The sequence below is a fragment of the Moschus berezovskii genome, chromosome 14 (genome assembly GCF_049115385.1).
Source record: "Moschus berezovskii isolate FMDL1 chromosome 14, NW_MosBer_1.0, whole genome shotgun sequence".
Taxonomy (NCBI): Eukaryota; Metazoa; Chordata; class Mammalia; order Artiodactyla; family Moschidae; genus Moschus; species Moschus berezovskii.
This window is the reverse complement of record NC_142473.1, coordinates 71,193,649-71,219,339: the sequence shown is the minus strand read 5'-3', so window position 1 is coordinate 71,219,339 and position 25,691 is coordinate 71,193,649. Positions and strand designations below refer to the sequence as shown.

Sequence of the window (25,691 nt, the reverse complement as noted above, 5' to 3'; positions counted from 1 at the left end):
TAGCTCCCTGACCAGGAGCCCAAACCCCTGCATTAGAAAGTGAAGTCTTAACCCCTGGACCACCAGAAAACTGAGGGAAGTTCCCCTCAATCCACTTTTTCAAAATATAAATATGTTTAAAAAAGAAACCATAGCAACCCCATTTACCATAAATAGAATGTAACTCAAGGATCTACTCAATGCAAACTAAACGATGTTACCTAACTTTAATTAGAGAGTGCTTCTGGATGAACACTCTAAGTCTGAAACCTGCTCTCTCTCCCTTAAACAACAAAGATCACCAAGTCTTGCAGAAGTATAACAGACACGAGGGCGCAAACCAAGACTTTCCCTGGCAGGATCAGAAGTGCCAAAGGAAAATAAGGAAACATCACGAAGGCAAAGGTTGCTCAATACCATGGCATACACCTCCTCAAATCTCTCATGTATCCACGGTGGACAACCCTTCCTTTAGCCCAAGAAAGTTTACTGGGCATCTACTATGTGCTAGGTAATTTCTAGGGACTAGAGAATCAAACACATTTTAAAAAATGGCTCTGTGCTCACATGAGACCTAAAACCTACATTTTAACAAACAAACAGTGTCTAGGATAGCCTTTGTTCCAATCTAGCACCTTAAACTAAGGAAAAAACCTAGATTTGAAATCATGAAAAAACCCCAGAAATAGACTCAATAGTCACCAAGCAGTCTCTCTGATTAAGCTCTAGATAAAACATGACACGTGGTTACCAGCTGTTAAGTGTCTGGCACACGTTGTAAGCAGTACTAACTGCCCCCGAAACCTCAGGGCTTCCCAGATAAACAAATCCCCACCCCAAAGCCCTCCCCCACCCATCCAAGGGGGAGCCCCCAAAGCCAAGCAATGACTGACACTTCAAACCTGGTTGAAACCACACACGGAAACTTGTCTATTTTAAATGTCAATTAGGAAGGCAGCTGGGCCAGCAGGTTTCTCCAGGAGGGACTGAAAAGCCACTTCTGTAGTGGGATTTAAAACTCAGTCCCTAGAGACAGCATGAGAAGAGAGTGTGGACAAGACTGACCTCTGAGTCAAGGGCAACTGAAATGATTCACATTTGTGACTAATTATCTCTTCTTTAATCTTTGTTTGTGTCTCTCCCTGGACAGGGGTTGTCTTTCAAGTTGCTGAGACTTTTGACCTGACTGAATTCTGGGCTTCTGTTGGGTCTTCCTTCGTCCAGACTTAGAATGGCCAAGTGGACATTTTCTGGTGTGTGTGTGGGTGTGTGGAACAACTTTGTCATTCTTTCAAAGTGCACATAAAAGTTCAAGCTTCCTGGTCTATGCAAAAAAATGAAAAGATGACTATGTTGTTTTTAAAACCTACAAACTCTTTATACTGTCTTAAAAGTGTGCTCACCTGAGACACAGAATAACACCACCAACCTGAATCAAATTTGTTATGGATTTTTATGTCAATTTCCCATTAAAACGGATGGATTACACTTTAGAATAAAGAATATGTATACAGCTGATCCTTGAACAACATGCGGGGCTTTGGGGAGCCAACCCTCCACGTACTTGAAAATCTGCATATAATTTATAGTCAGTCTTCCACTTCCCAAGATCTTTGATATTCACAGATTCAACCAACCATGGATCCTACAGTACAATAGCATTTACTATTAAAAAATAAACCAAACCTGTGTACAAGTGGACCTTTGTGATTCAAACCCATGTTGTTCAAGGGTCAACAGTATATAGATATTTAATGAACACATTATTCTGTCTTACTCTGTACTAATCACTGTTTGAACACTTAACAAATAATAATTACCTTAGTCCTCACAAGAGCCCTATAAGGTTACATTCTATGACCCCTGTTTTTGCAGAACAAGACACAAAATAAGAGAGGTAAAGTGACTTCCCAAGGTCACACAGCTAGAAAGTGGCTGTGCTGGGCGCTGCACCCAGGCAGTATGGCTCTAAGCATTCCTCTCTGCTGCCTCTCACACTACATGCTGCAGGCTTTGCATGCATTATTTCATGGGGACCGTGCAGTGACCTATAAGGTAGATCATTTTTTTTTAAATTCCGTTTTACAGATGGGGAAACTGAGGCACAGAGAGATGAAGTAGCTTGCCCCAGACACTCAGCTTGGACTTCGTGGAAGTCACCCACTCAGTTACATGACACCTCCCCACGCCGTCCCACCACGTGCCTTTGGCTGGAGTCGGGAAGCCAGCTCATGCCAGTGGGTTAGAAACCATCCGTGACTGAACCTGGAGTCTTGAGTTCGCTAGCTGCATGACAACAGTGTCTAGGCAGGAGGCATGTTAGCTTGTCTGATTCAATTCTACCTTTAACAGAGCAGACTGAGAGGCTTAATGACAAGAAAGAACTTGACTAAAGGGACATATCATTACACTCAATTAGGTACCATCCACTGGGTGGGAGGGAATGGCAGTAGAGAAGCAGTTCTCCAAGTGTGGTTCAGGGTCCCCTGGGGGATCACCCAGACCTCTTCCACATGGTCAAAACGATTTTCTTAACAACACTAAGCTGTTATTTGCCTTGCATCCTCCATGAGTGTACTGTGGAATTTTCCAGAGACTATGTGCAATATTTTCCAGACATGCATTATCACAATAGACTGATGATGAAGCCAATTCGAGGATCCAGTCTGCAGGCAAATTTGCAGGCAGATAGAACAATGCCACACTTCTACATTTAGTTTGAAAAAGTTATTGTTCATAAAAATGTCATTAATGCTAACATGCAGTAGGTTTATTATTTGAATGAATTAAGGCACACAGTGAAGTTTAGCATGTCTAATTTCTATTATGGTGAAGATACAGTTAATCCAAATAAATGATCGTTTTTTAAAAACATAAAGGGGTTCCTGAGACAGAAAAGCCTGAGAACTGCTGCCTGAGACTATAATCTCCAAAAGAGCAAGGACACTTGCCCTGTATGCCTCCACAGCCGCTGCACTGCCACGCCCAGCACACAGGAGGGCTGCACTGCAGTGCCCAGCACATAGTAGGAACTCAGGATACATCATTTTGAATGTTGAAGGCATGTCCCATGTACCATATCGGTCATCCCTTAGGGTCCATGTACCCACGTGCAAAATATAACCCATGCTCAGATGCACAGAACTTACCTGGAAATAGTCTGTAATGAATGATCCAAGTTCACTCTTCAGCAGCCTCCTGGAGAGAGAGAAACACCGTCAAGCAGTCCTTGATGCCACAGCTCCTGGAGTCCAGTTCACGGGTGCACGATGAATTGGTGTGCTTGCCAGCGACACAGGCGCTGAGGCCAGGCCTGGGAAGGGAGTGTGCCTTCCTAGGCCCTAGGAATGCCCTACCCCCACCAAGGTTATTAGAGAATGGGGGGAGGATGGGAATCCTAGAGGGACTTCTGCTCCTTCATTCACTTCATGGGTAAAGCATCTCCAGAGAGCAGCCACAGGGGACCCTATTTCTAATAGAGGTGGAGGCAGGCCGGGGCGCCTTGCTTCACATACAGCAAAAGATAAGGAAGAGGAATACCAACCTGTGCAGTTAATTCCCCCATATTTTCAGACTTCCTAGTTTAAAATGCATTTTTCATTTTTCATACATTCTTCATCCAAGTATGGAAAAGTATGTGTGGGGGGAGCAATTAACTCTCCCAAATAAGTCAGTGGCAGAGTTAACATTCAAACTTCTGCAAATTCAACATTTTTGCATAACTCTACCCTGTCTTGCCTCAAAAATTCATGGGAGAATATATTCAGGTACCATGGTTTCAGTGGTCTCACTGCCCATCCCCGAGCAGCTGAAAAGTCCTTCAGGGGAGAACGGATCTATTTTATTTATCCAGCACCAACATTCATTCAGCTGCCCTTTATGTGCCAGACATTGTTCTAGCACCAGGAGTACAGAAGAGAACAAGAACAGGTGAGGTTTCTGTGCTCAAGAAGCTTACATCTTTGCAGGGAGGGTTATGAAGAGCCAGCAGGTTAATCAATACACTCCCAAGATAAGTTCAAAGAGCCTTAAGAGCTACCAAAAAAAAAAAAAAAGAAAATGAAAAATGGGGGTATTGGCACCAGACCTCCTTCTCCCTGTGACAAATCATGCGACCATCGCTACTGCTTTAATTTAACCCAAACAAGGTTAGGAAGCTGAAGCCAGGAATCCAGTGAGTTCCCTAGAGAAGAAAGCCTTCAGAACGTCCAACGACTTTATTTACGCATCCCATCAGCCACGGTTACTAAGGAGCAAACATTCAAAATTCTGACCACACCAACTGGATTTTAACTCCTCAAAACAATGCGTTCCCACTTGTCGGATAAACGGGAAGTTATTACAGCAAGATGCCACAAGGTGCAGAAGATAGACACAACAAGATTGGGTCACAAGAAGAAGAAACATCCACGACCTAAACTTTTGTACCAGGAAGAACCCTGGAATGCTGAAAACCCACACTGAGCAAGGAAAATACCTTCTTTTTCCCAGGACCGAAGATGTGTCTGTGGTGGACACTGCATTTTGAGATCCAAGAGAACTGCATTTTCTGATCCAAGAGAGCAGAAGGACACCCCACCCAGAGAACCTAAGGTTCACCGACATGTGGGCAGGTTTGACCGAACCAGGGAAGTCTTCCTCGGTCACCAGGCCAAGAGCAGGCGGGTCCCTGCTGGTCTTCGAGGCTGGAGGCATCTCTCAGACCGGACACAGAAATCCAGTGGGCGGTCCCAGGGGGAGGCCCTGGGACAGGAAGAGGCAGGGATGCTGCTTCCAGCTGCTGGCTCCCAGCAAGGTCTTCACGGCCTCTGGGAAGTCTCAAAATCACAGGTGAAGGAGCCAAGCTTCATCAAAAAGTGGGGAAACAAGTCCTCACAGTCAGCTACTACTAACAGAGCTGTTCAAGTGTATCTTTGGGGCTCACAATATGGAGGGGTCAACATGGTTCTGAGACTAAATTGCGTTCTATGGAATTGGTGTCCCAAAGAAGTCACACTGGGAGAACGCTGTGCTCACAAAGATGCTTCAGGTAAAATCGAAAAAGAGAGTTCAGCGGTAAGAGTAGGCCTTCAAAGTCAAGAGCTATGGAAACCTCCTGGAGCATGGCAGGGGCATAAACATTGTGAACTGGGACTGGATGTGATTAAGCAGGTGATTATTGCCCAGGGATTTTCACAGTGGTACCCTGGGAGCATCATGATGCTACCCAACTGAGGACTTCAAGAGGTCTCCTCCCCTGCCAGTGACAGGAATGGTATAGCACCCTAAAGTTACAGCTAGGGCTCCATCAAGCCATGGCCAACATCAGAGTTCTGCAGAGCGTTACAGGAAGACAAAGCTCGAGATAGAAACCAGCTCATAAAGGCGCAGACTAAAGAGTGAGCTTGTTGCAACCGCCAAGACAAAGGCGTAGCAAAAAGGACTCAGAAGCTAGCAGCAGCCATCCCAGGGCAGCAAGATGCTGATGGATATGAATAAAGAAGCAGAATATAAAGAGGTGCTTCCACCACACTGATAAGGGTGGTCCTCAGTTCTTTACTGAAGCGGGACCAGACACAGGTGTGGAAATCTGCTTTACATACATTAAACGTAATGGACTATAACCCGGTCTTGTAAGAGAACCATGCAATTGTCCTTTTATCAAATCCCAAGTTCAAAACTCTCCCCACAAGGTATTTTTATACAGTTACCAGAACAGAATGGACCTGACCTGATCATTTAAATCAAAATTCTACTGGCCTGGGTGGGTAAATCAGCAAGCTATCTGTCCCTTACAAAATCCTGTCTTACTTCTGTCTGAACATGTCACTGGTTAGACAAGGTCAATGCATATATGTACAAGGTTTTTGCTGCAATGAAATATAGGGATTAACATAAATTGCACCAATAAAGTGCTCATAAAAATTTGGTTTACTCATACAATGAAGTTCTTAGTAGCCATAAAAAGAAAAAAGGAAATAAAGAAGTGCTCTTAGTAATGATATGAAGATGCCTACATTACATTAAGTTTTTTTAAAGTAAGTTGCAGAACAGTATGTATAATATGTGAAAAGAAAATAAATATATATATATAGTATTTTAGTTATACAACATCAACAAATTCATTTGTCAAATATGCTCTAACTTGCTGTTCTGTCATAACTATATGATTTGGTGTCCAAGTGGCCCTTTGAACTAAAATATACGGTACCTTGGGGCTTCCCAGGTGGCACTAGTGGTAGAAGAACCTGCCTGCCAATGCAGGAGACATAAGAGACACGGGTTTGATCACTGGGTTGGAAAGATCCCCTGGAGGAGGGAACGGCAACCCACTCCAGTATTCTTGCCTGGAGAATCCCATAACAGAGGAGCCTGGCAGGTTACAGCCCATGGGGTCACACAGCTGGACATGAATGAAGCGACTCAGCGCACACACATACACACACACACAGTACCTTAATTTTAAAACACCCAAACACACATGCATTTTCAAAATTAACTGTAAATGCACTGGGTTGTGTCTTCTCCCCTCTATCTCCCCAAAAGGAAGGCTACAGAAGGTTGAAGCTGTTACTGGGAATTAAGTCAGGAAACAAAACACTTTGCTGGCGCTTCCCAGGTGGCTCAGTGGTGAAGAATCTGCCTGCAGTGCAGGAGTCACAGGTTCAATCCCAGGAGTCACAGGTTCATCCCCCGCAGGAGGGCATGGCAACCCACTCCAGCATTCTTGCCTGGAGAATCCCCATGGACAGAGGGGCTACAGAAGGTTGAAGGGGAGGGAGATGGGAGAGGGGTTCAGGATGGGAGACACATGTACACCCGTAGCTGATTCTTGTTGACGTATGACAAAACCCACCACAGTATTGTAAAGTAATTAGCCTCCAATTAAAATAAATATATTAATTTAAAAAAAAGGTTGAAGCTGTTACTGGAAATTAAGCTGGGCAACAAAACCCTTTAGCAAACTTTATTCCTTGAAGTTGGGAGACGCAGTGTTATAGACACCAAATCGCCTCATCAGACCCCAGTTTGTGGGCCTCATATAAAGTGTCAAGTAAGTATCCCCAGCTGCTTTTCCGTAAGTATTCCTTCTGTTTTATAAAGGAGCTCTGGAAGAATAGCCAATAAACGACTATAATAAAAGTGATCTTTGGCAGGGGAGTAGGAACTGGGTTTCTGGAATACAGGGAAGGGAGATTGCTTAGATATTTAAAATCTGGGAGTACACAGTGAACATGTCCTACTCAAAAACCCTGAAAACGGTGGTTTCTAATTAACAATAACCACCACCAAGGTTACCAGAGGATGGCTTGAGGCCAAGAAGGAATTGAGGGAATGCGTTCCCATATCAAGAGCACAGGATCAGGAAGCAGACTGACCTCAGGGCACAGAATCCCACAAGGCCTGAGAATCTGCCAGTGCAAACCCACCCCGGGGCGGGTAACCCCAGATCCTAACACAGAGCGCGCCGGGTAAGGCGAGGTCAGAGCTCGCTGGCCAAGCTGAGAGCAGTCAGCCGCCGAGTCAGTGCGGGATCCGCCATCGGTTTCTATACTCTGTGTTTGCTCTGCTTGCACTTGGTTTACAAGGAAAGTACACTTCTGGAAAACTCTACCCTGCCCTTAGCTGAAGTGAGAGAAAGGGATTTTCTGCCTCTCAGCCTTAAGGCGCCATCTCAAGGGCAACTTGCCAGTAGCTTCCACACCAAAACAGGAACAGGGGACTGACAGAGCACTGGGACCCCAGGAGTTAATTCCACCAAGTCATAAGCATTTTCTGAAAACCTACTGTGTGTCGGACACGGTGTGAGGTGCTAGGAGAGGAGGATAGAAGAGCTCCGATAATGACTCCTCTCCGTCGGGACCACTCTCTCAGGAGAAAGGGTGCCATCTTGTCCCAAAATGGAAAGGATCAAGGCATTAGGGATACATAGATCATAATCCACTGAGGGATCACTCAACCCTATAATCTTCCTCACTAAGTTTTCCAGTTTAGCTTGTAAAGTACAAGAAGAGAAAAGCAGAAGGAAGACAGGATTAAGGAGCCTATGCTTTGTGGTCCCCTCCATACAGAAGAGATGGAAAACCTGATCCCCAAAACTTTGGATGTATGTTTCTCCTGGGCACAGAAGCACAGAAGTTAGCAGCCTCCCTTCCTCTTTTTCCATCCTTTTCTAGGGTTTCTTCCCAGGAAACAGGAAAGTAATTACATATTGGAGCAATTGATAATAATGAATAAAAAACCAATTGCTCCTAGGATGGAGCCTGACTTTTTTTTCCCAATTAAAGTTCACTGAGCACTTATTAAGTGCCAGGTGCCACTGTCAATAATGTACATGTGTTTCCTCATTTAAGCCTAAAACAAAACTGTTGGGTGGTAGTGATATTTCTGCTTTTTAGACACAAGAAAACAGAACCTCAGAGGTTATGGAGGAAGGTGTGCAGCGGTCTTAGGATAGAGAGAAGAGTTTCATTAAGACTGTAGTTTCATTAAGACCTGGGTCTGAACCCTGTGGTTAGCAATATCTTTCACAAGTTAACTCACAAGTTAATCCCTTGTACCTGTTTCCTCAACTGGAATTTGGGGAAAATAAAAGTACCTACTCCACAGAATCACTGCAAGGGTAAACTAGTTAATCTTTGAATGGGGAGTTTATAGAACAGTGCCTGGCATACAGCAAAGCTTGGCCAAGTGTCACCACCACCATCACCCCCCTCACCAATGTCACCGCTATCACCATCATCACCCTCATCCGTCCTAGCACCAGCACCACCATCACTGCCACCACATCAGCACCATCACCACCACTATCGTTGCTATCACCACCACAATCATCGTCACCATCACCACCAGCAGCAGCCATTGAGCTAGAGTGAGAAGGAAGTGGGCCTTGAGAGTAATGGGAAGTGAACGTTTACGTGGGACTCAACCCCAAAGGAAAACGGGGCATGAAGTTCAGTCAGAAGCCAAAAGGGCCACAGTAAGGAGAAATGGGGAACCACTCACTCCCCGATCTGTGTCATCCCACCCCCTTCCCCTCCAGGCTGACCGGCTGAGACGCCACCCCAGATGACAGGACTTCCTGTTGCTACACAGGCTGCCACCTCACCCCGCACCATCTTGTCAACTCAACTTCCCACTTCTGTGGGCTCGACGGTCAATGAGGCAGAGAAGCTGGATTCTAGCCAGTTGAGGGGCAGAGGGATGGCAGGCAAATGGCAGGCAGGGCAGGAAGTGGCAGAAATAACCCAGAGAAACCACCTTCGATGTGAGCCACAATCTCCCCTGAGCACAAGCCCCAAAGTAGCAAAATTCCAAAGGACGATGAAGCAGCTTAAGGGAGAGGTGCCTCGGAGCTAAAGTCTAGCCAGCATGACTGGGGAAACCGTATCAGTTGTGCAGTATTTCTGTGCCCATGACAATCGGGGGCTGCCCCAGGCCCCTTGGCAGGATCTGGCCAGACACCCTCAGGGTCCAGGAACAGAGGGGACCTTACAGGATCCTGATCCTAAGCTAGTCAGTGCCTCTCCGATTTGATCATTAAATTCTCCCAAGATCAGCCACCTCGCACCTACAACAGGGTGTGTTTCAAGGAAGCAGCATCCTTTAAGCAGGAGCCCATGGAAACGTCCTGTCTTCACAGGCCCCCATTCTATACGGGCCCATCAGAGATCGTGTGCATGACTCAGATAAAACGCTAGGACTCTCACACCTCTCTATACTCTGCACCGCATGGGTGGCAGTGGGGACAGTGAGAAAGATGGAGAAAGCCAACAGCGAGCATTTCCAGAGCTATACATTATGTCGCTCGTACTGTGCTAAGCAGTTGGCACAAAGCATCTGGAATTCTCCAGTAGCCTTTAAAGTAGGAATTTATCCTTGTTTTGAAGACAAGGAGACTTGACACTCACAGCCTTGCCTGAGGCCATACACACCGGCAGATCCCAACTCAGAGGCCCACCTGAACATCAGGCAGTGGTACCCGTCCCCACGCCCACAGGGGCGGGCAGACAAGGTGAGTGAAAGAAACAGACGGGCACCAACAGTGGAGCTGCAGCAAACTCTGCGGAAGCCAGCAGCCAGGTCTCGGCCCCGCTGACCAGTTGACCAGCTCCAAGTCCAGCGCTGCCCAATGTAAACTCTCCAGAGAGCCCTGGGTTTTCAGGGCAGATGTCCAGATGCTGTGCAGGCCAACCACCGCATGGGCTGGCCCTGGAGGTTGCTCATGAGCTCCTTCCCTCAAATTACTCTTCCTGCCCCCAAAGATAAGGCTCTTTCTCAACCAGAGCAGACACAAGGTGTCAACATGTTGTAATCAGGCAGAGCGACCTGGGCCAGAAAGAGATCTTGCCTGAAGGCCTCTCAAACGACGGTTCTCAGAAGACAATGCCCCAACCATTTGATGATCTGTTCACGAACCTCTGTCCAGGGGCATCAGGCTTAATTAAATCTGGACAACGCCCATCATGCGCCTCTTGGAGCCCACTGTTTTTTGGTTGTTGGTGTTGTTCCTATTCGTCTGTTTGTTTTTTAATTTTAATATATATTTATTTGGCTGTGTCGGGTATTAGCTGCTGCAGGCAGGAGCTTTTGGTGCAGCCCTGGGTTCAGTAGCTGCCATGAATGGGTATGTGGGATCTTAGTTCCCCGACCAGGAATCAAACTCACATCTTCTGCATTGGAAGGTGAATTCTTAACCGCTGGATCACCAGGGAAGTCCCTCACTGACTGTTTGTTAAGGAAGATGGGAAGCTCACGCGCAAGCCTCAGGTCAGCTGCTAACTAGCTCTGCAAACTCTGGGCCAGTTATTCTACCTCTCTGTGCCTCTATATCCTCATCTGTAAAAGGAAGATACAGCAGCACCCAGATCACAAGAGTGTGGTGAGTTTTACCAGAGTTAACACAGAGGCTGGCACGCACTAAATCAATGTTCTGCTCAAGTCTGCTGTTATGTCATGGAATCTTGGCTCTGACCGGTCCCCTCTGCCAGCCTGTGGACTCCATCCGGGTTCTCCTCTCCTCCCCTCCCAGCTCTTGCCCCAGCTGCAGGTCCCAGTCGGGTCAACAGATTCCTCCCAGGGCTGGACCCAGCGGAGGCAGAGCTCCGCTCTGGGACTCGGGTGACCAGCTGACTCAGAACGAGGATGTTTCAACTCCAACCTGTCGGAGATGGGGCTCAATTCTTGGAACCTCCTCTTTTCTTGAAAATCTCCGGGGTTTCCTTCATGACGCCTCCCTCCCAACAAGAAGAGAAGCAGGGTGGTTGGAGAGAGAAGGAAAATGTGAGTTTCCTGCCTCAGGCCAGCTGCAGATAACTAACTCATCTCTGGTTTCCGGAAACCTCCATCTGTGAGCATTTAATTTCTGCTGAGAAAAAAAAAAAAATCTCCCCAGGAAGAAGGAGGGGTGAAAAGGTATGGAAACAGATGGCAAGATTTCTCCTCACTTGCCTTTTCTACCCGACTCTCATCTACCCCATCCTACAGATTTCAACAGGGTGGCTTCTCCCAGATCTGACGCACCACTCCCCACCTCGCGCTTCCCAGCACCCTGGCTTCTCCCACCACCTGACTTAAAACATCACTTGATAGCTGCTGGTTCAGTTCCTTCCTCTCACTCTGTGGTACCTTCCCTAAGAGCAAGAACCACCCACCTCAACAGCTGCCCCAGAACCTGGCAGAAAGTCCACACATATTCACTGATGAAATTAAGGAAAGCTTCAATGACCCCTCTCTCTACGTGTACCCCCCACCTCCAGCCAACCACAAACTGAAAGCACTTTTAAGAACCTACTGCATAGGTTCCTGTAAGAACCAAGACACAAACAGTAGCTTTCTCATACTTCCCTAACTTTCTATAGTCAGTGGACTAGCTGCTGAAAAGAATGTTTTAGCAGGAGCATGCTTCCGCGTCTTAGTTTGACCACTCTTGTTCCTGGGAAAACTCATGAAACCCAAACCTCTAACCCAGACTTGTCCCCACTGTCAAATGCAGCCACATTAGGACAGAGGCTGGAGAGGGGTGTGCAAAACCACACTGATGCCCCATAGAGAATTTAAACCAAGAACATACTCAGGTCCAGCCCACACCAGGGCAGACAGAACTGTAGGGTGTGATAACAAGGGATTTCACTACAATATGTCTATTCTGACGGGTCACTTTCTAAAGGCAGTTTCAACAGAAAATAATCTGATTCATGGTCTTCATATTGATAGACCATGAGTCCGGACTTTAACTGAGAGAAAACCTGCCACTTTATTGAGGTGGCCAGCTGATGCAAAGAACTGACTCATTGGGAAAAAAAACAGATGCTGGGAAACATTGAGGGCAGGAGGAGAAGGGGGCTACAGAGGATGAGATGGTTGGATGGCATCACTGACTCAGTGGACATGAGTTTGAGCTAACTCCAGGAGATAGTGAAAAACAAGGAAGCCTGGAGTGCTGCAGTCCATGGGGTTGCAAAGAGCCGGACATGACTTAGCGACTGAACATCAACAATTCCTAACGAAATTGATCTTAAAAGTTCTCTGCATCCTTCTCTTGATCTAATGATCTATTTTAGAACCTGACCATCCTTAAAGGTCCAGAGTTCTTCCTTAGAGCTACCCCAAAGTCTATCTGCCAGTGTTTAAACTGGAATTCATTTTTCAGACATGGAGACATGTCTTAGAAGAAAACACCAATTATTTGTAACAGCTGCATTTCGGGACCCAGTTATATAAAACTTACCTTTCTGGTGATCCTTTGCTAATATTTACATGAATTCACATTTCCTGGGGAACACACTAACTCCATAATTAGGAAGATGGCCAGGGCTGGCTGGGGTAACCTGGGAAAGCTGATTTAGGTTTTGACATTGGACTTGGATAATCCATCAAAGTTTATTACTGTTTGGCTGGAGTAGAATAAAGAATCAAGAGTCATTTCCTCTTATTCTTTCCTCTACAGAAGGAGAAACAGCTGGCTCTCCTTGTAAGAACCTAGCCTCACCCTCACTCCCAGGCCAGCACATTCTTGGAGGAGCCCGGCCTGGATCTCTCTGGTTCAAAGTCAGCTCACCTCATCCAAACAACAAGAGGACTCATTATACAGTACGGCTCACGAGGCAATTGGTCACGCTGCCCTGTGCTTGCATGCAAGGTACTCAGCCAGCATTTATCCCTTTATTATTGCTAAATTTTCACAATATGAATAATAATGGCTAACATCTATTAGATACCAGATCTTGTACTAATGACACTTTGGGCATTACCTCAGACCTCCCAGTCACCATGATGTTGATGTCATTATCCTTATTTCGTAAGACAGAGAACAGAGACTTGGGTAAGTGAAGAAACTTGCCCATGGTCACACAGCTGGTCTAATCTTGATCCCCTACCAAAAGCTACTCTCTGAAGTTAAACAATTCTCTTGAATCTGGCAGGGATCCTCCTGCACACAGAACTGGCAAAACTGACCGAATGGTGGGGCTGGGATCAACAGTCTTCTTTCCCTCCACATCTTCGTCCCTCATCCCTACTGCCTCTGCCCCTCACTCCACCTGCTGGGGCCTCGACGCTGGTGAGCTGGCACCTGCATTCTGCGAACAGGTCTTCTTAGAGAAAGAGAGAAGAAAAACCAAAACCTGTCTATCTGAATGTAACCGGAGACTAGCATGCCTGTTTTGGTGTTTCAATTACTGAAATAAAGGCAGCTGTGTTTATTTCCATGTTGGCTCTTGCAGACAAGGGTTCACTTATTTAACTAGGGACAACCAGGTCATACAAAGTCTGGGATGCGTTTCGTCTTCTCAGTTATACTCTGAGTGTCTGTGCTGGGAAAGCCCACATACATTCTAATGACCAGCCTCAAGAAGGACAGAGGATAGATGGTCCAGAGCATGGTCATTGGAACTCTGGTTTTTGACAGCTCTGATGTATTCTGGGCTCAATTCACATCTGGGCAATTCGCTTCAAACCCCAACCATATGTCTTTCTCATCATCCTCAAAACAGACAGAGTATTCCAACACCTAATACTAAGCCCAGTACTGGAAAGGAGTGTTGGGAGAGTGTTGTGGTCCTCGGAGGGTGTTAAGAATCAAAGGTCATGGTGAGAGATGGGGCCTTGGAGGCCTCAGGAATGGAACCATGGCAGAAACAGAGATCAAGACCATTGGCTTAACCTTTCTTCCAGCTAAAGCCTCTCTCTCTGATACTATCATGCAGTGCAAAGAACACAGGTTTCACTGCAGGCTGACTTGTGTCTCCACCCCACCACACCCCCCGATTTCACATGTCGAAGCCCTATGCCCACAGTGTGATAGTATCTAGAGACGAGGCCTCTGGGAAATAATTAGGTTTTGACAAGGTGATAAAGGGAGGGCCCTCAACACTCACACTAGGATTCATATCCTTACAAGAGTGGACACCAGAGCACGCCCTCTCCTCTTCGTGCGCACAGAGGGGCTGAGCAAGGACACAGCAGGAGGGCAGCCAGGGAGACAGCTCTCACCCGGAGCTCAGTCTGCCAGCACCTTGGCCTTGGACTTCCCAGCTTCCAGATCAGTGAGACATAAACATCTACTGTTTAAGTCACCCCGTCTACGGTGTTTGTACGGCAGCCCGGACAAACTAACACAGGTGTCTAAATCAGACAAGGAGTCATTCTTTTTTGTTTTTAATTTTTAATTGGAGGGTAATTGCTTTACAATGCTGGATTTGTTTCTGCCACAGAACAACATGAATCAGCCATAAGTGTACATACATCCCCTCCCTCCTGAGCCTCCCTCCCACGCCCCCACGCCATCCCAGCCCCTCTGGGTTTGTCACAGAGTACCACCTCAAGCTCCCTGTGTTATACAGCAACTTCCCACTAGCTGTTTATTTTACACCTGGTAGTATGTAAATATATATATACGCCAGTGTTACTCTCTCAATGTGTCCCACTCTCTCATTCCCCACTGTGTCCACAAGTCCAGTCTCTATATTCCTGCCCTGCAAATAGGTTCCTCAGGAAAAGGTTCACATTCTGACTCTACTTGTGACCTTGGACAAGCTATTGTGTTTCTCTTGCGCATCATTTTGTGGGCAGACTACACAATGAGAGCAATGGTTGTCTGACAGCTCTGTGAGGTGGGCTGAGTGTGGTGGAGGTGAAAGGCACCTAGCACTTTTCCTGGCACCTCCATCCATGTCAGCTCCCTTTCCCCCAACTCAAGGGTCCTTAGTGCTAGAATCTGGGATGCAATATTTCCATCAGCCTCCCATGCATGTTCTGGCTGATCTCACAAATGGGCACCTCCTTGGTCAAGTTCAGCCCACGGATGTGTTTTGCTTGCCCTATACCGATGTTTGGGGACATCTGGATCATTTATCAACATTTAAATGATATGAAATTTCACATAAAAATCTCAGTCTCTGGTTCTTCTTGAGAAATACGATGGCATGACACTGGACATGCATTCTTCCAGTGGGGAGGGGGAGTGGAAACCCCTTGGGCAGAGGGTTAGCCCTCACCTCCATCCACCAGGCTGACTTCACCCACTAAGACCTGTGGGCACCTGTGGGCCTCTCGGTGAGTGGCCCACGGGTTAACAGGGCTGGTGCAATCTGGCGTGACCCGTACTTTTCCTAACTGCCCACAAACAATGGTTTTTAAGTACAATTTCAGGATCCGTCCCCTGATACAAGGAACAATTAGCACGTTCCTGAGTCACCACTTTATTTATTTATACATCTATTGTGAGCTAAGGAACACTCAGAGAGAGCGGGGGATCTTAGTTCTTGGAGTGAAACTCAGTTTTTGCAACTGGGGGGGTTGGCTGACCCAGCTTTGCCCCTGTCACTCAACTTCTAGGGGCCTCAGTTTCCTCCTCTGTAAAGAGGGGGCCTTGGGTGAGATGAGCCCTATTGTGTCTTTCCATATTTGTGTAATTCTTATGTGAAATTCAAGCATATGGCTAGAAATTTAACACAACTCTATTTCTGAGCTCGAAAGTTTTCATGAAAGCAGAGCTCTTAAAACACTTCACTGACCCTTAATACAGGTCTTAACTAAATGTAAACAGAACTTGAATAATGGCCTTGTTTAATGTTCTGCCCACTCCAGGCTTGGGTGTTTAGCCTTGATGTTCTGCACTTAACACACCCAAGAGGAATGAACACCAGCCCCTTAAAAGAGTTGATGTCCAACTTCCTGTCCCCAGGAGATCCTGGGGCTCTGGGCCATGCCTGCTTCTCTGCCCTCATTTTACCAACACACAAATCCAACCACACCACCACCCAACCCCCAGCGCTCTGGGCAAGTGGGCTTACTTTCAGTTCTGTGCTCAGGTCCGTTGCTACCACAGGACCTTTGCACCTGCAGTTGCCACTACCTGGGGCCCCTTTCATTGAGTTAATATCCACTGATCCATCAGATGACAGCACAAGCATCACATCCCCATTCCTGGCCTCCTCGGCAAAACCAAGTCCTACTAACACAGGCTCTCATCACGTCAATTGTGTTGTGGTAGCTACCACAGGTACACTACGATTAATACATTTTATACGTGTGATCAGTTAACTGATGATCATTGCCCCAACTGAACACATTGTACATTCCAGGAGAAGCAGTGTATACATATATCTTTGTTCACTGTTGTGTTTCCAGTGCCTGGCTAATGAATGAATGGACTAGTAGTGGACACTACCGGGAAGATTCCGGAAGACACACTCTTCAAGGACCACGTCTTATCAAGAGTTTTATCACCAAAACCTAACAGCAGTGACAGTGACAATGACGGTAAGAGCTCCAAGTACCAAGCACTTCATGTGTTTCCAACTCTGTTCCTACAGACTATTTATGCAGTAACTCAATGCCTCACAAGAATCTTATGGAAGTAGGCTCATTTCCTATCCCTATTTCATGTAAGAGGGAGCCAAGGCACAGAGAGGCTGGTAAACCTCTTAGTAAAAGGAAGAACAGCTATAAAATCCTAAGCAGTCTACTCCCAACCACTAGACCATCCTGCCTGATACGGTCAAGCAGGCACAAGAAATGTTTACAGAGTAAATGACAGCTGAGAGATGTCACCCTCTACCCCCTGTGCCCCAGTCACCCAGACACACACTATATACAGGGACAAATGGACAGGCCCTCTCTGGAGCAGAAGTCTAGACAGACAAGGACCCCGGACCTTAACAGTCAGAAAAGGTTCAGAAAAGCCAACAGAAGCAGCCATAAGAACCAAGTGGAAAACAGAACTAAAGGTGAGGCTCCCGGAGTGGTGGTGAAGGGCAGCCCCTCTGCCCCAGTTCAGGCCCATGGAGGGGAGGGTCCCCAGCTGGCCAGCCACGTACCTGATGTGTTCATTCAGGGTATAGAGCTCATTGCTCTGCAAGCCGCCCCCTTTAAAGACGTTGATCACGGCAGTCTGGACGCTGCGGGGAAATAGAAAGACCCCGGGTGAGTGGATCTGCCTTCCGGGCGCCACCTCCACAAGCAGCCCAGAGCTGAAGGTGGGGAGAAGGGCCAGGAAGCCTGGGGCACAGGCAGGCCCACGTTCTCTCTCCCTGGAATCCATCACTTGCACACGAGGGTCCTTGGAGAGGGAGGAAGACTCAGACGAAGAGGACAAAAAGAGGCCCTCTCCCCGCACTTGCCCGCAGGCTGCGGCCCGGCGGCGGAGCAGCCTCACCGAAGGGCGTGGCCAGCACCTGCGGGTCTGGGAGAATCCTGCGTGGCTCTGACTGCAAGCAGGAGTTCACCCCGGCCTGCGGTTCTCTCACTTAGGAGGCCTCTGCCTTCACAGCCTGGAAAAGATCACGCCTTGCCTTATCTTAATTATTTTTTAATTTTGCAATTATGGATTTTAATTGTCCTCGCCTTTTGTTTTACTTTTTAAAAAAACTGGAGTATAATTGCTTTACGATGGTGCATTACTTTCTGTAATACAACGAAGTGAATCAGCTATATGTATACATATATCCTTTCCTTCCTGGACCTCCCTGCCAGCTCCCCGCTCAATCCCACCCATCTAGGTCACCAAAGAGCACCGAACTGAGCTCCCTGTGCTATACACCAGCTTCCCAGCAGCGATCTGTTTCACAGCTGGTGGTGTATGTATGTCACTGCTTCTCTCCCAATTCATCCCACCCTCCCTTTCCCCCTCTGCATCCACATGTCCCTCCTCTATGTCTGCGTCTCTGTTCTTGCCCTGCAAATAGGTTCATCTGGACCATTTTTTCTAGATTTCATATTCATGCCCCAATATACAATATTTGTTTTTCTCCTTCTGACTTACTTCACTCTGTATGACAGACTCTAGGTCCATCCTTTTAATAGTACTTTCTGGGAAGAACTCCAGAAGGGCTGGACTCACTTCCCCTTCCCCTCCCACTAGTGTCCAGGCAGAGAGTTGATCCCTTGAAGGACCCAGGTAAGTCTCTGGACCCAGCCCAGCATTTCAGCAAGGAGCTGAACACAAGCTTGTCTTCACCCCAGGTTTCAGGCTTTTTAAAAATGAACCAGGTTCTACTTAACATCAAAACATTTCAAGATCTCTCCTCCCTCACCATCATGAGTTGTGCATTCATTAAAAAAAAATCAATAATGATCCAAATGACAAAAAAAAAACCCTCAGTAATGCTAAAGCTGAAACTGCAATACTTTGGCCAACTCATGCGACGAGTTGACTCACTGGAAAAGACTCTGATGCTGGGAAAGTTTGGGGGCGGGAGGAGAAGGGGACGACGGAGAATGAGATGGCTGGATGGCATCACCGACTCTGCGGACATGAGTTTGAGTGTACTCCGGGAGTTGGTGATGGACAGGGAGGCCTGGCGTGCTGTGATTCATGGGGTCACGGAGAGTCAGACACGACTGAGTAACTGAACTGAACTGAATGCTTTAAAATAACAATGCGTTTGATTTATCCAAAGAGGAACCACACAGATTTGAAAAACAGCTCCAGGAGGGTGAGACATAGTGTGGATTCAGTCTCTATTCAGTACCTGGTACACAGATTGGCTGGACACCTTACGAAGGCTCAGAGTCTCCTCTCCCAGTGAGCAGTAGCTTCCAGATGGGGATCAACCCTGGTCTACGCTGCTTAGCTAGCTTTTCACAGATACATGTCTAATCTTCCAAAATAGGTAGCAGGTGACTGGAGGTTCCTTAGACGTCCCCACCCTCAGGTCCTCTGACAACTGGCATGGGCCTAATGTTAAGTCCTGATCCAGCTGTCCCAGGCTAGTTAACTGACCTTGAGAGCCCAGAAGCCCCCAGTGGTCCGCTTTCCCTCTATTCAAACAAGGAAAGTCAGGGAGAGAGAAAGAGGGACAGACTAGGAGTATGGGATTAACATTCTAGGATACAGCAAACAGATAAGCAACCAGGATTTACTGCAGAGTACAGGCTTCCCTGGGGGCTCAGAGAGTAAAGCGTCTGCCTGCAATGCAGGAGACCCGGGTTCGATTCCTGAGTCGGGAAGATCCCCTGGAGAAGGAAATGGCAACCCACTCCAGTACCCTTGCCTGGACAATCCCATGGATGGAGAAGCCTGGTAGGCTACCTGGTAGGCTACATACAGCCCATGGGGTCGCAAAGAGTCGGACACGACTGAGCGATTTCACTTCACAGGGAACTATATTCAATATCTCATAATAACCTATTGTGAAATATAATCAGAAAAAAATAATCGAATCTAACACAATATTGTAAATAACTGTATATTAATACAAAAAGAAAAAATACATTAAGAAAAAAACAACAACAAGAAACGCTGATGGAAACAGTTGCCATAGGGAAACAGGCACATGGTGTCAATCACGCCTATACCCAGACCTTCTGGAGCCATGATCCCAGGAGATGCTGAAGTTCAGCTAGCCCCTGGCCCTGGCACCCCAACCCCTACCCCACCACCAACTTCCCGCCCACCCAGCCTCCCATACCTGTTCCAGGCAGAGTTGGAACTCAGCTGCAGAGCCTGGCGGGCTGCCTGGAAGCGGGGCAGGTCACTGAGTGCTGGGGAGCTCATGAAGCGCGGTCTGGGCCTGCGGAAGGAGCCCATCTTGGGGAACTCGATGGGCAGGCTGGGGGCGAAACCACGGGTCATAAGTCCAGGTGAGGGGGCAGCTTCTCCTCTGGACCAGAAGGTTCCGACTGCCCACCCAAAGGGCTTCTCCCAGGGCTGTCTTCCGGCCCTCAGGCGTTCTCAAAACCACGATGTTGGCCAATACCTGAAAAGAGAGGCCAGCTTTTCTTGAAAACACCTGGTCTGAGCAGACCCCATCGTGGGGGAAGCTGGCTGGGACTTCCTGGCCAAACTACCCTAAACGAAAAATTCCAGGACCCCACAGTACCATCTATAACTTGCAGGATCCCATTCACAAGTGGGACCTTTTGGTTATTACCTTGTGGTCATCCCCAAGTGGAGAGGCACTCACAATGGATTGAGGTCAGTCCTACAGAAAAGTGATTGCTAAGCTATGTTTGACTGTGGTTCCCATGCACACCTATCAAAGCTTGGGCCCCCGCTGAGTTTCTGTAGCTTCCACCAAGTTTTCCATTGAGATGACTTTAAAAAAAAAAAAAATAGAGCACACAAGAGCGCCTTGTCTAGGCACTGAAGATGGTCCAGGACACGCCCTGCCCACGGCAGCCACGCGCATCACGCAGTATTTCCCAAAGCATCAGTGCCTCTTCCCTCAGGTTCATCTCCTCACCCTCCCTTACCTGCCATTCATTCATTTATTCTATCAGAACATATTTATTAGCTACTATTTACTAACTTAGCTAATAAATATGTTCTGATAGAATAAATGAATAGGCTTCCCTGGTGGCTCAGTGGTAAAGAATCCACCTGCTAATGCAGGAGACATGGGTTGGAACTCTGGGTCAGGAAGATCCCCTGGAGGAGGAAATGGGAACCCACTCCAGTATTCTTGCCTGGAGAATCCCATGGAAAGAGGAGCCTGGTGGGCTACAGTCCATGGGGTTGCAAAAGAGTTGGACACAACTTAGTAATAAACAACAGCAATTTATTAACCATGGGTGCTGTGTAGCATCTGAAGATTTCTGAGACCTAGTCCCTGCCCTCAAGAGGCTCACGGTCTATGGGAAGAGAAGTCATCATGTATTTGCTCATGCAACAAGCATTTACTAAGTCCCTACAGCACTTCAGGCACTCAGGTATTGGGGATGCATGTTGGCCATGGAGAATGTGGTTCCTGCCCCATGGAGCTGTTTCATGTCAGGCTGCAGGCTTTTGATTGTTTCTACTATTTCCTTTCGGGCTTCCCTGGTAGCTCAGCTAGTAAAGAATCCACCTGCAGTGCAGGCGACCCCGGTTTGATTCCTGCATTGGGAAGACCCACTGGAGAAGAGATAGGCTACTCACTCCAGTATTCTTGGGCTTCCCGTGTGGCTCAGCTGGTAAAGAATCCACCTGCAAAGCGGGAGACCTGGGTTCGATCCCTGGGTGGGAAGATCCCCTGGAGGAGGACATGGCAACCCACTCCAGTATTCTGGCCTGGAGAAACCCCATGGACAGAGAAGCCTGGCAAGCTACAGTCCTTGGGCTTGCAAAGAGTTGGACACAACTGAGCAACTAAGCACAGCACAGCCCTGTTTCCCTTGCCCAGAAGCCCCTCCCTCTTCCTCTCTGCTTATCTAAATCTAACTTACCCTGCAGGGTTGGGTTCAATAATACTGTCTCCTGGAAACCTTTATGACTCCATGGTTAATGACTTTGAGTGAATCTGGGTTCGAATCTTAACAGGGTCACTCCCAAGTTGTGTGACTTCGGGCTGATTGAGTCTGAGAGTCCTCAGCTTCTAGCAATGCCAACTTCACAGGACAGATAAGAGGGGAAATGAGACGGTGTGACATGCCCAGCAAAACAGTAGACCCTAGGCTCTCAAGCATCGGCTATTTCTATTCATACCTCTCTCTCTCTCTTTTCTGGGCACTTTTGAACCTGCCATTTCAGTCTTTAATTCTTCAGTCAGCGTCAAGTCCAAACTGACGATGCAAAGTGAGTTTGGGAGCTGGTCAGAGGGAACAAAAGGAAATCACCAAGATCACCGTCACTTTTTTCTTCCAAAGCTTTAGGGTTTAGCCCAAAAGCATTCTCAGTGGCGCCTCACCAGCTTACTCTGCTGTGTCCCCAAAACCAACACTGAAAGGAAAAGATATTCCAGGCACAAATGCCAACTTTCCAGCTGGCAGGGGGAGCAGGTTTTGCAGGCCCAGCTGCGGTGTTGGAAGAAGGAAGAATCCAGGTCCCTCTTCCCCAGGAAACAGGCCTGGTCAGTGAAGCACTGAGGCTGCTAGCTGGGCCCTGAGACTGTCCATCCAGAGGGCGCGGGCAGGGCTGTCACTCCCTGTAGACAGTGGGCACAGTGACAATGAACTTGTAAAACCAAGAGCCAAGAAAGGAATGGCTCATCCCACCTCTGACATTGTTAAATGTGTCCCACTTTCTCTGACAGTCTCCTGCCCTTCACCCCATTCTCAGAATGAGCCGATGATGACTAAACTTTACCAATAAATGCTGAGGAAGTCATGACAAGCCTTCTCACTTTCAGAGGGTCTCAATAACCCCACAAGTGCCCCTGGAAGGTGGAAAGATCTATGCAAATAAATGAGTGGGGCAATGCAGTAGTAAAACCACGGGAGCCCTTCAGACGCCTTAAACTGGCTGGCTTTGGGATTTAACTTGCCTGGTAAAGGTCACATGATTAAGAGAGACTCTGTTTCACCGCCTTTCTTTAAATGGGCCTGTTAAGTGCAATTCATCTGTGTAATTATGGGATATTAACTCCATTTACGAGGATCCTAAACTCCAGGTGATGGAGCTGCCTCCCACTCAGGGGCACCTGTACAGGGAAGTAGAAAGGTGAGCAGAATGCACCATTTGAGTCTTCTGGTTTCCTGTCGAAACACCACTTCTCCAGGAGGCTGGGCAACACAGCGGACCCAGGGGCGGGCTCCTGCCCCATCCCACTTCTCAGTTACTGCCTCCCGCTCCACCGCCAGGCTTCCTGCTCCAAGTCGTGTGCACATCCAGCAAGCCTCGTGGGCAGCCCCATCCACATAGGCAAGCCTTTTAACTAAGGGTGACTTTCAGCCAAAAGGATGATGGCCACGGCATCCCTGGCCTCACATCAGCCGCACAGTAACACACAGCCAGGAGCATCTCTGATTCATTCGTCCCCTGCAAAATCTGCCACCCTCAGATCCAGACATTCCAAAGCTGTCTTCATCCACCATGCCTACTTCTGGCTGGAGCCAAGAGGCCGCCCCAGGGCACCGAGAGGAAGCTGCTGGGCCCGTTGACAAGAGGAGCCTAAAAGGGAAAAGCTGACACACTCTGTATCCACCTGCCATGGCACTGTCTCATCACAGCCAGGCTTCTCCCGACCTAAACAGGACAAGGCAGAAACTCACAAGACAGATGGGGCTTCAGAGTGAAGCCAGGCCAGGCTCTCGCTTTGAGGCTCAGAGGAGGAGAGAAAAGTCTGATGTTGGAGGTAGGAGAGAGCCAGGACTCTCTAGAACTCAGGTTCCCTCACTCCTAATCTAGAAAGTTTCCCAGCCCCCACCTAGGCCATTTTGTAGACTCTTTGAAGACAGCAATCAGATCGAGACTTACTCATCTCTGTAACCTCAAGCCTAAGGGCACTGCTGAAGATAAAAATGAAGAAAGACTAGCAACTCATACGGCACCAACTGTCTGCCCGACATAATGACAAACGCTGTCACCAAACCCCACCTGAAGATCAGAGAAGTTAAGTAACCTGCCAGAAGTCACACAGCCATTAAGAGGCAAATCACTGGCTGACGACTGGCCTCATCCTACAGCTCATTCTCACTTTTCTGGGAGACCAGACCTGGGCAGGAAAAATCACAACTGAAGCGACCAAGTTAGGCAGAAACATCTAGTCACAGAATTTCATATTAAAAGTTAAACCTCACGCCCCAGAGATGGGTAAACAGATTTGGAAGGAACAGTAACACCACATTTGACGCGGGCAAGGGGAGCACAGGAAGGAAAAATGACAGGCGAAAGCTCGGACTGCTTTAGCTAGACACCCCACCCCTTACTCTCTGTGCGACCTTGGCAAGTCCCTTGACCTCACTGAGGCTCAGTTACCTCCTGCACGAGAGGAGCTAGCTAGCATGACAACCTCAAGGCTGAGTGAGGATAGGAGGAGGATATTTGTAAAGCACTTGGATGGAACAGTGCATGGCAAACAGCAAATGCTTCATATGTGCTTGTTAAATAAATAACTTGTTATTTCTAAATCTCTAGGCAATGACAGCAGTGGGAACACAGCAACACTTCCTCCGGCTTATGGCGACCTCACAAACATCTGGAAAATACTCCACTTGGGAGCAGGCCAGGTCTCTGAGCCCCCATGGCGGTCATAGAGCATTAGGGCCTTCGGTAACTCAGGATGTTATTTATTGAGGCATGATGCCTTTCAACTCCTTTCCTGCAGCACGGTTTCTGGGTGGCAGTGGGGTAGGGGTTGTTCACAGAGTGAAGCAAGCTAAGAATTCCTGGCCCTTTGGCCCAGCAGTTCCACTCTTAAGAATATACCGTAGAGAAAAGATCACATGGTCCTGAAGAACTGCCAGTTATTTGCAGAAATGAAAAATTGGAAACTACCAAAATATCCACCCACAGGGGGCAGGTTAATCAACTATCAGTTCAGTTCGGTTCAGTCGCTCAGTCATGTCCGACTCTTTGCGACCCTGTGAATCACAGCACGCCAGACCTCCCTGTCCATCACCAACTCCCGGAGTTCACTCAAACTCATGTCCATCGAGTCGGTGATGCCATCCAGCCATCTCATTCTCTGTCATCCCCTTCTCCTCCCGCCCCCAATCACTCCCAGCATCAGAGTCTTTTCCAGTGAGTCAACTCTTCGCATTGGAGAAGGAAATGGCAACCCACTCCAGTGTTCTTGCCTGGAGAATCCCAGGGACGGCGGAGCCTGGTGGGCTGCCGTCTATGGGGTCGCACAGAGTCGGACACGACTGAAGCGACTTAGCAGCAACTCTTTGCATGAGGTGACCAAAGTATTGGGGTTTCAGCTTTAGCATCAGTCCTTCCATTGAACACCCAGGACTGATCTCCTTTAGAATGGACTGGTTGGATCTCCTTGCAGTCCAAGGGACTCTCAAGAGTCTTCTCCAGCACCACAGTTCAAAAGCATCAATTCTTCGGCGATCAGCTTTCTTCACAGTCCAACTCTCACATCCATACATGACCACGGGAAAAACCATAGCCTTGACTAGACGGACCTTTGTTGGCAAAGTAATGTCTCTGCTTTTTAATATGCTATCTAGGTTGGTCATAACTTTCCTTCCAAGGAGTAAGTGTCTTTTAATTTCCTGGCTGCAATCAGCATCTGCTATGGTACCCCCTAAATGGAATGGTTGCTGCTCAGTGACATCCAACTCTTTGCAACCCCATGGACTATAGCCCACCAAGTTCTTCTGTCTATGGAATTTTCCAGGCAAGAATACTGGAGCAGGTTGCCATTTCCTGCTCTAGGGGATCTTCCACAGCCAGGGATCAAACCCATGTCTTCTGCGTCTCCTGCATTGCAAGCAGATTCTTTATCAATGTGCCACCTGGGAAGCCCAAATGGCACAGTTAATGTACCGTTAAAATTAACAGGATTAACAGTTCTCAAGGATGAGCGGTCACTAGAGGCTTCGAATCAGACAAACCCTGGTATCAAAGTTCATTCTGCCAC

The 25,691-nt window shown here is 47.7% G+C and overlaps 1 protein-coding gene across 3 annotated transcripts in view; it reads right to left on the bottom strand.

Annotated features, from left to right (window-relative positions):
- PRR5L (proline rich 5 like) overlaps positions 1-25,691 on the bottom strand; it is an 83,000-nt gene that overhangs the window by 37,943 nt on the left and 19,366 nt on the right. For all 3 annotated transcript variants that reach the window (XM_055423850.2, XM_088843255.1, XM_055423849.2), the window contains exons 2-4: positions 19,872-20,159; positions 17,280-17,360; positions 3,129-3,177 (exon numbers count right to left, since the gene is read on the bottom strand). In XM_055423850.2, coding sequence (XP_055279825.2) covers positions 3,129-3,177; positions 17,280-17,360; positions 19,872-20,035 — 294 coding nt within the window. In that variant the 5' untranslated portion in view covers positions 20,036-20,159. The remainder of the gene's footprint in view (positions 1-3,128; positions 3,178-17,279; positions 17,361-19,871; positions 20,160-25,691) is intronic.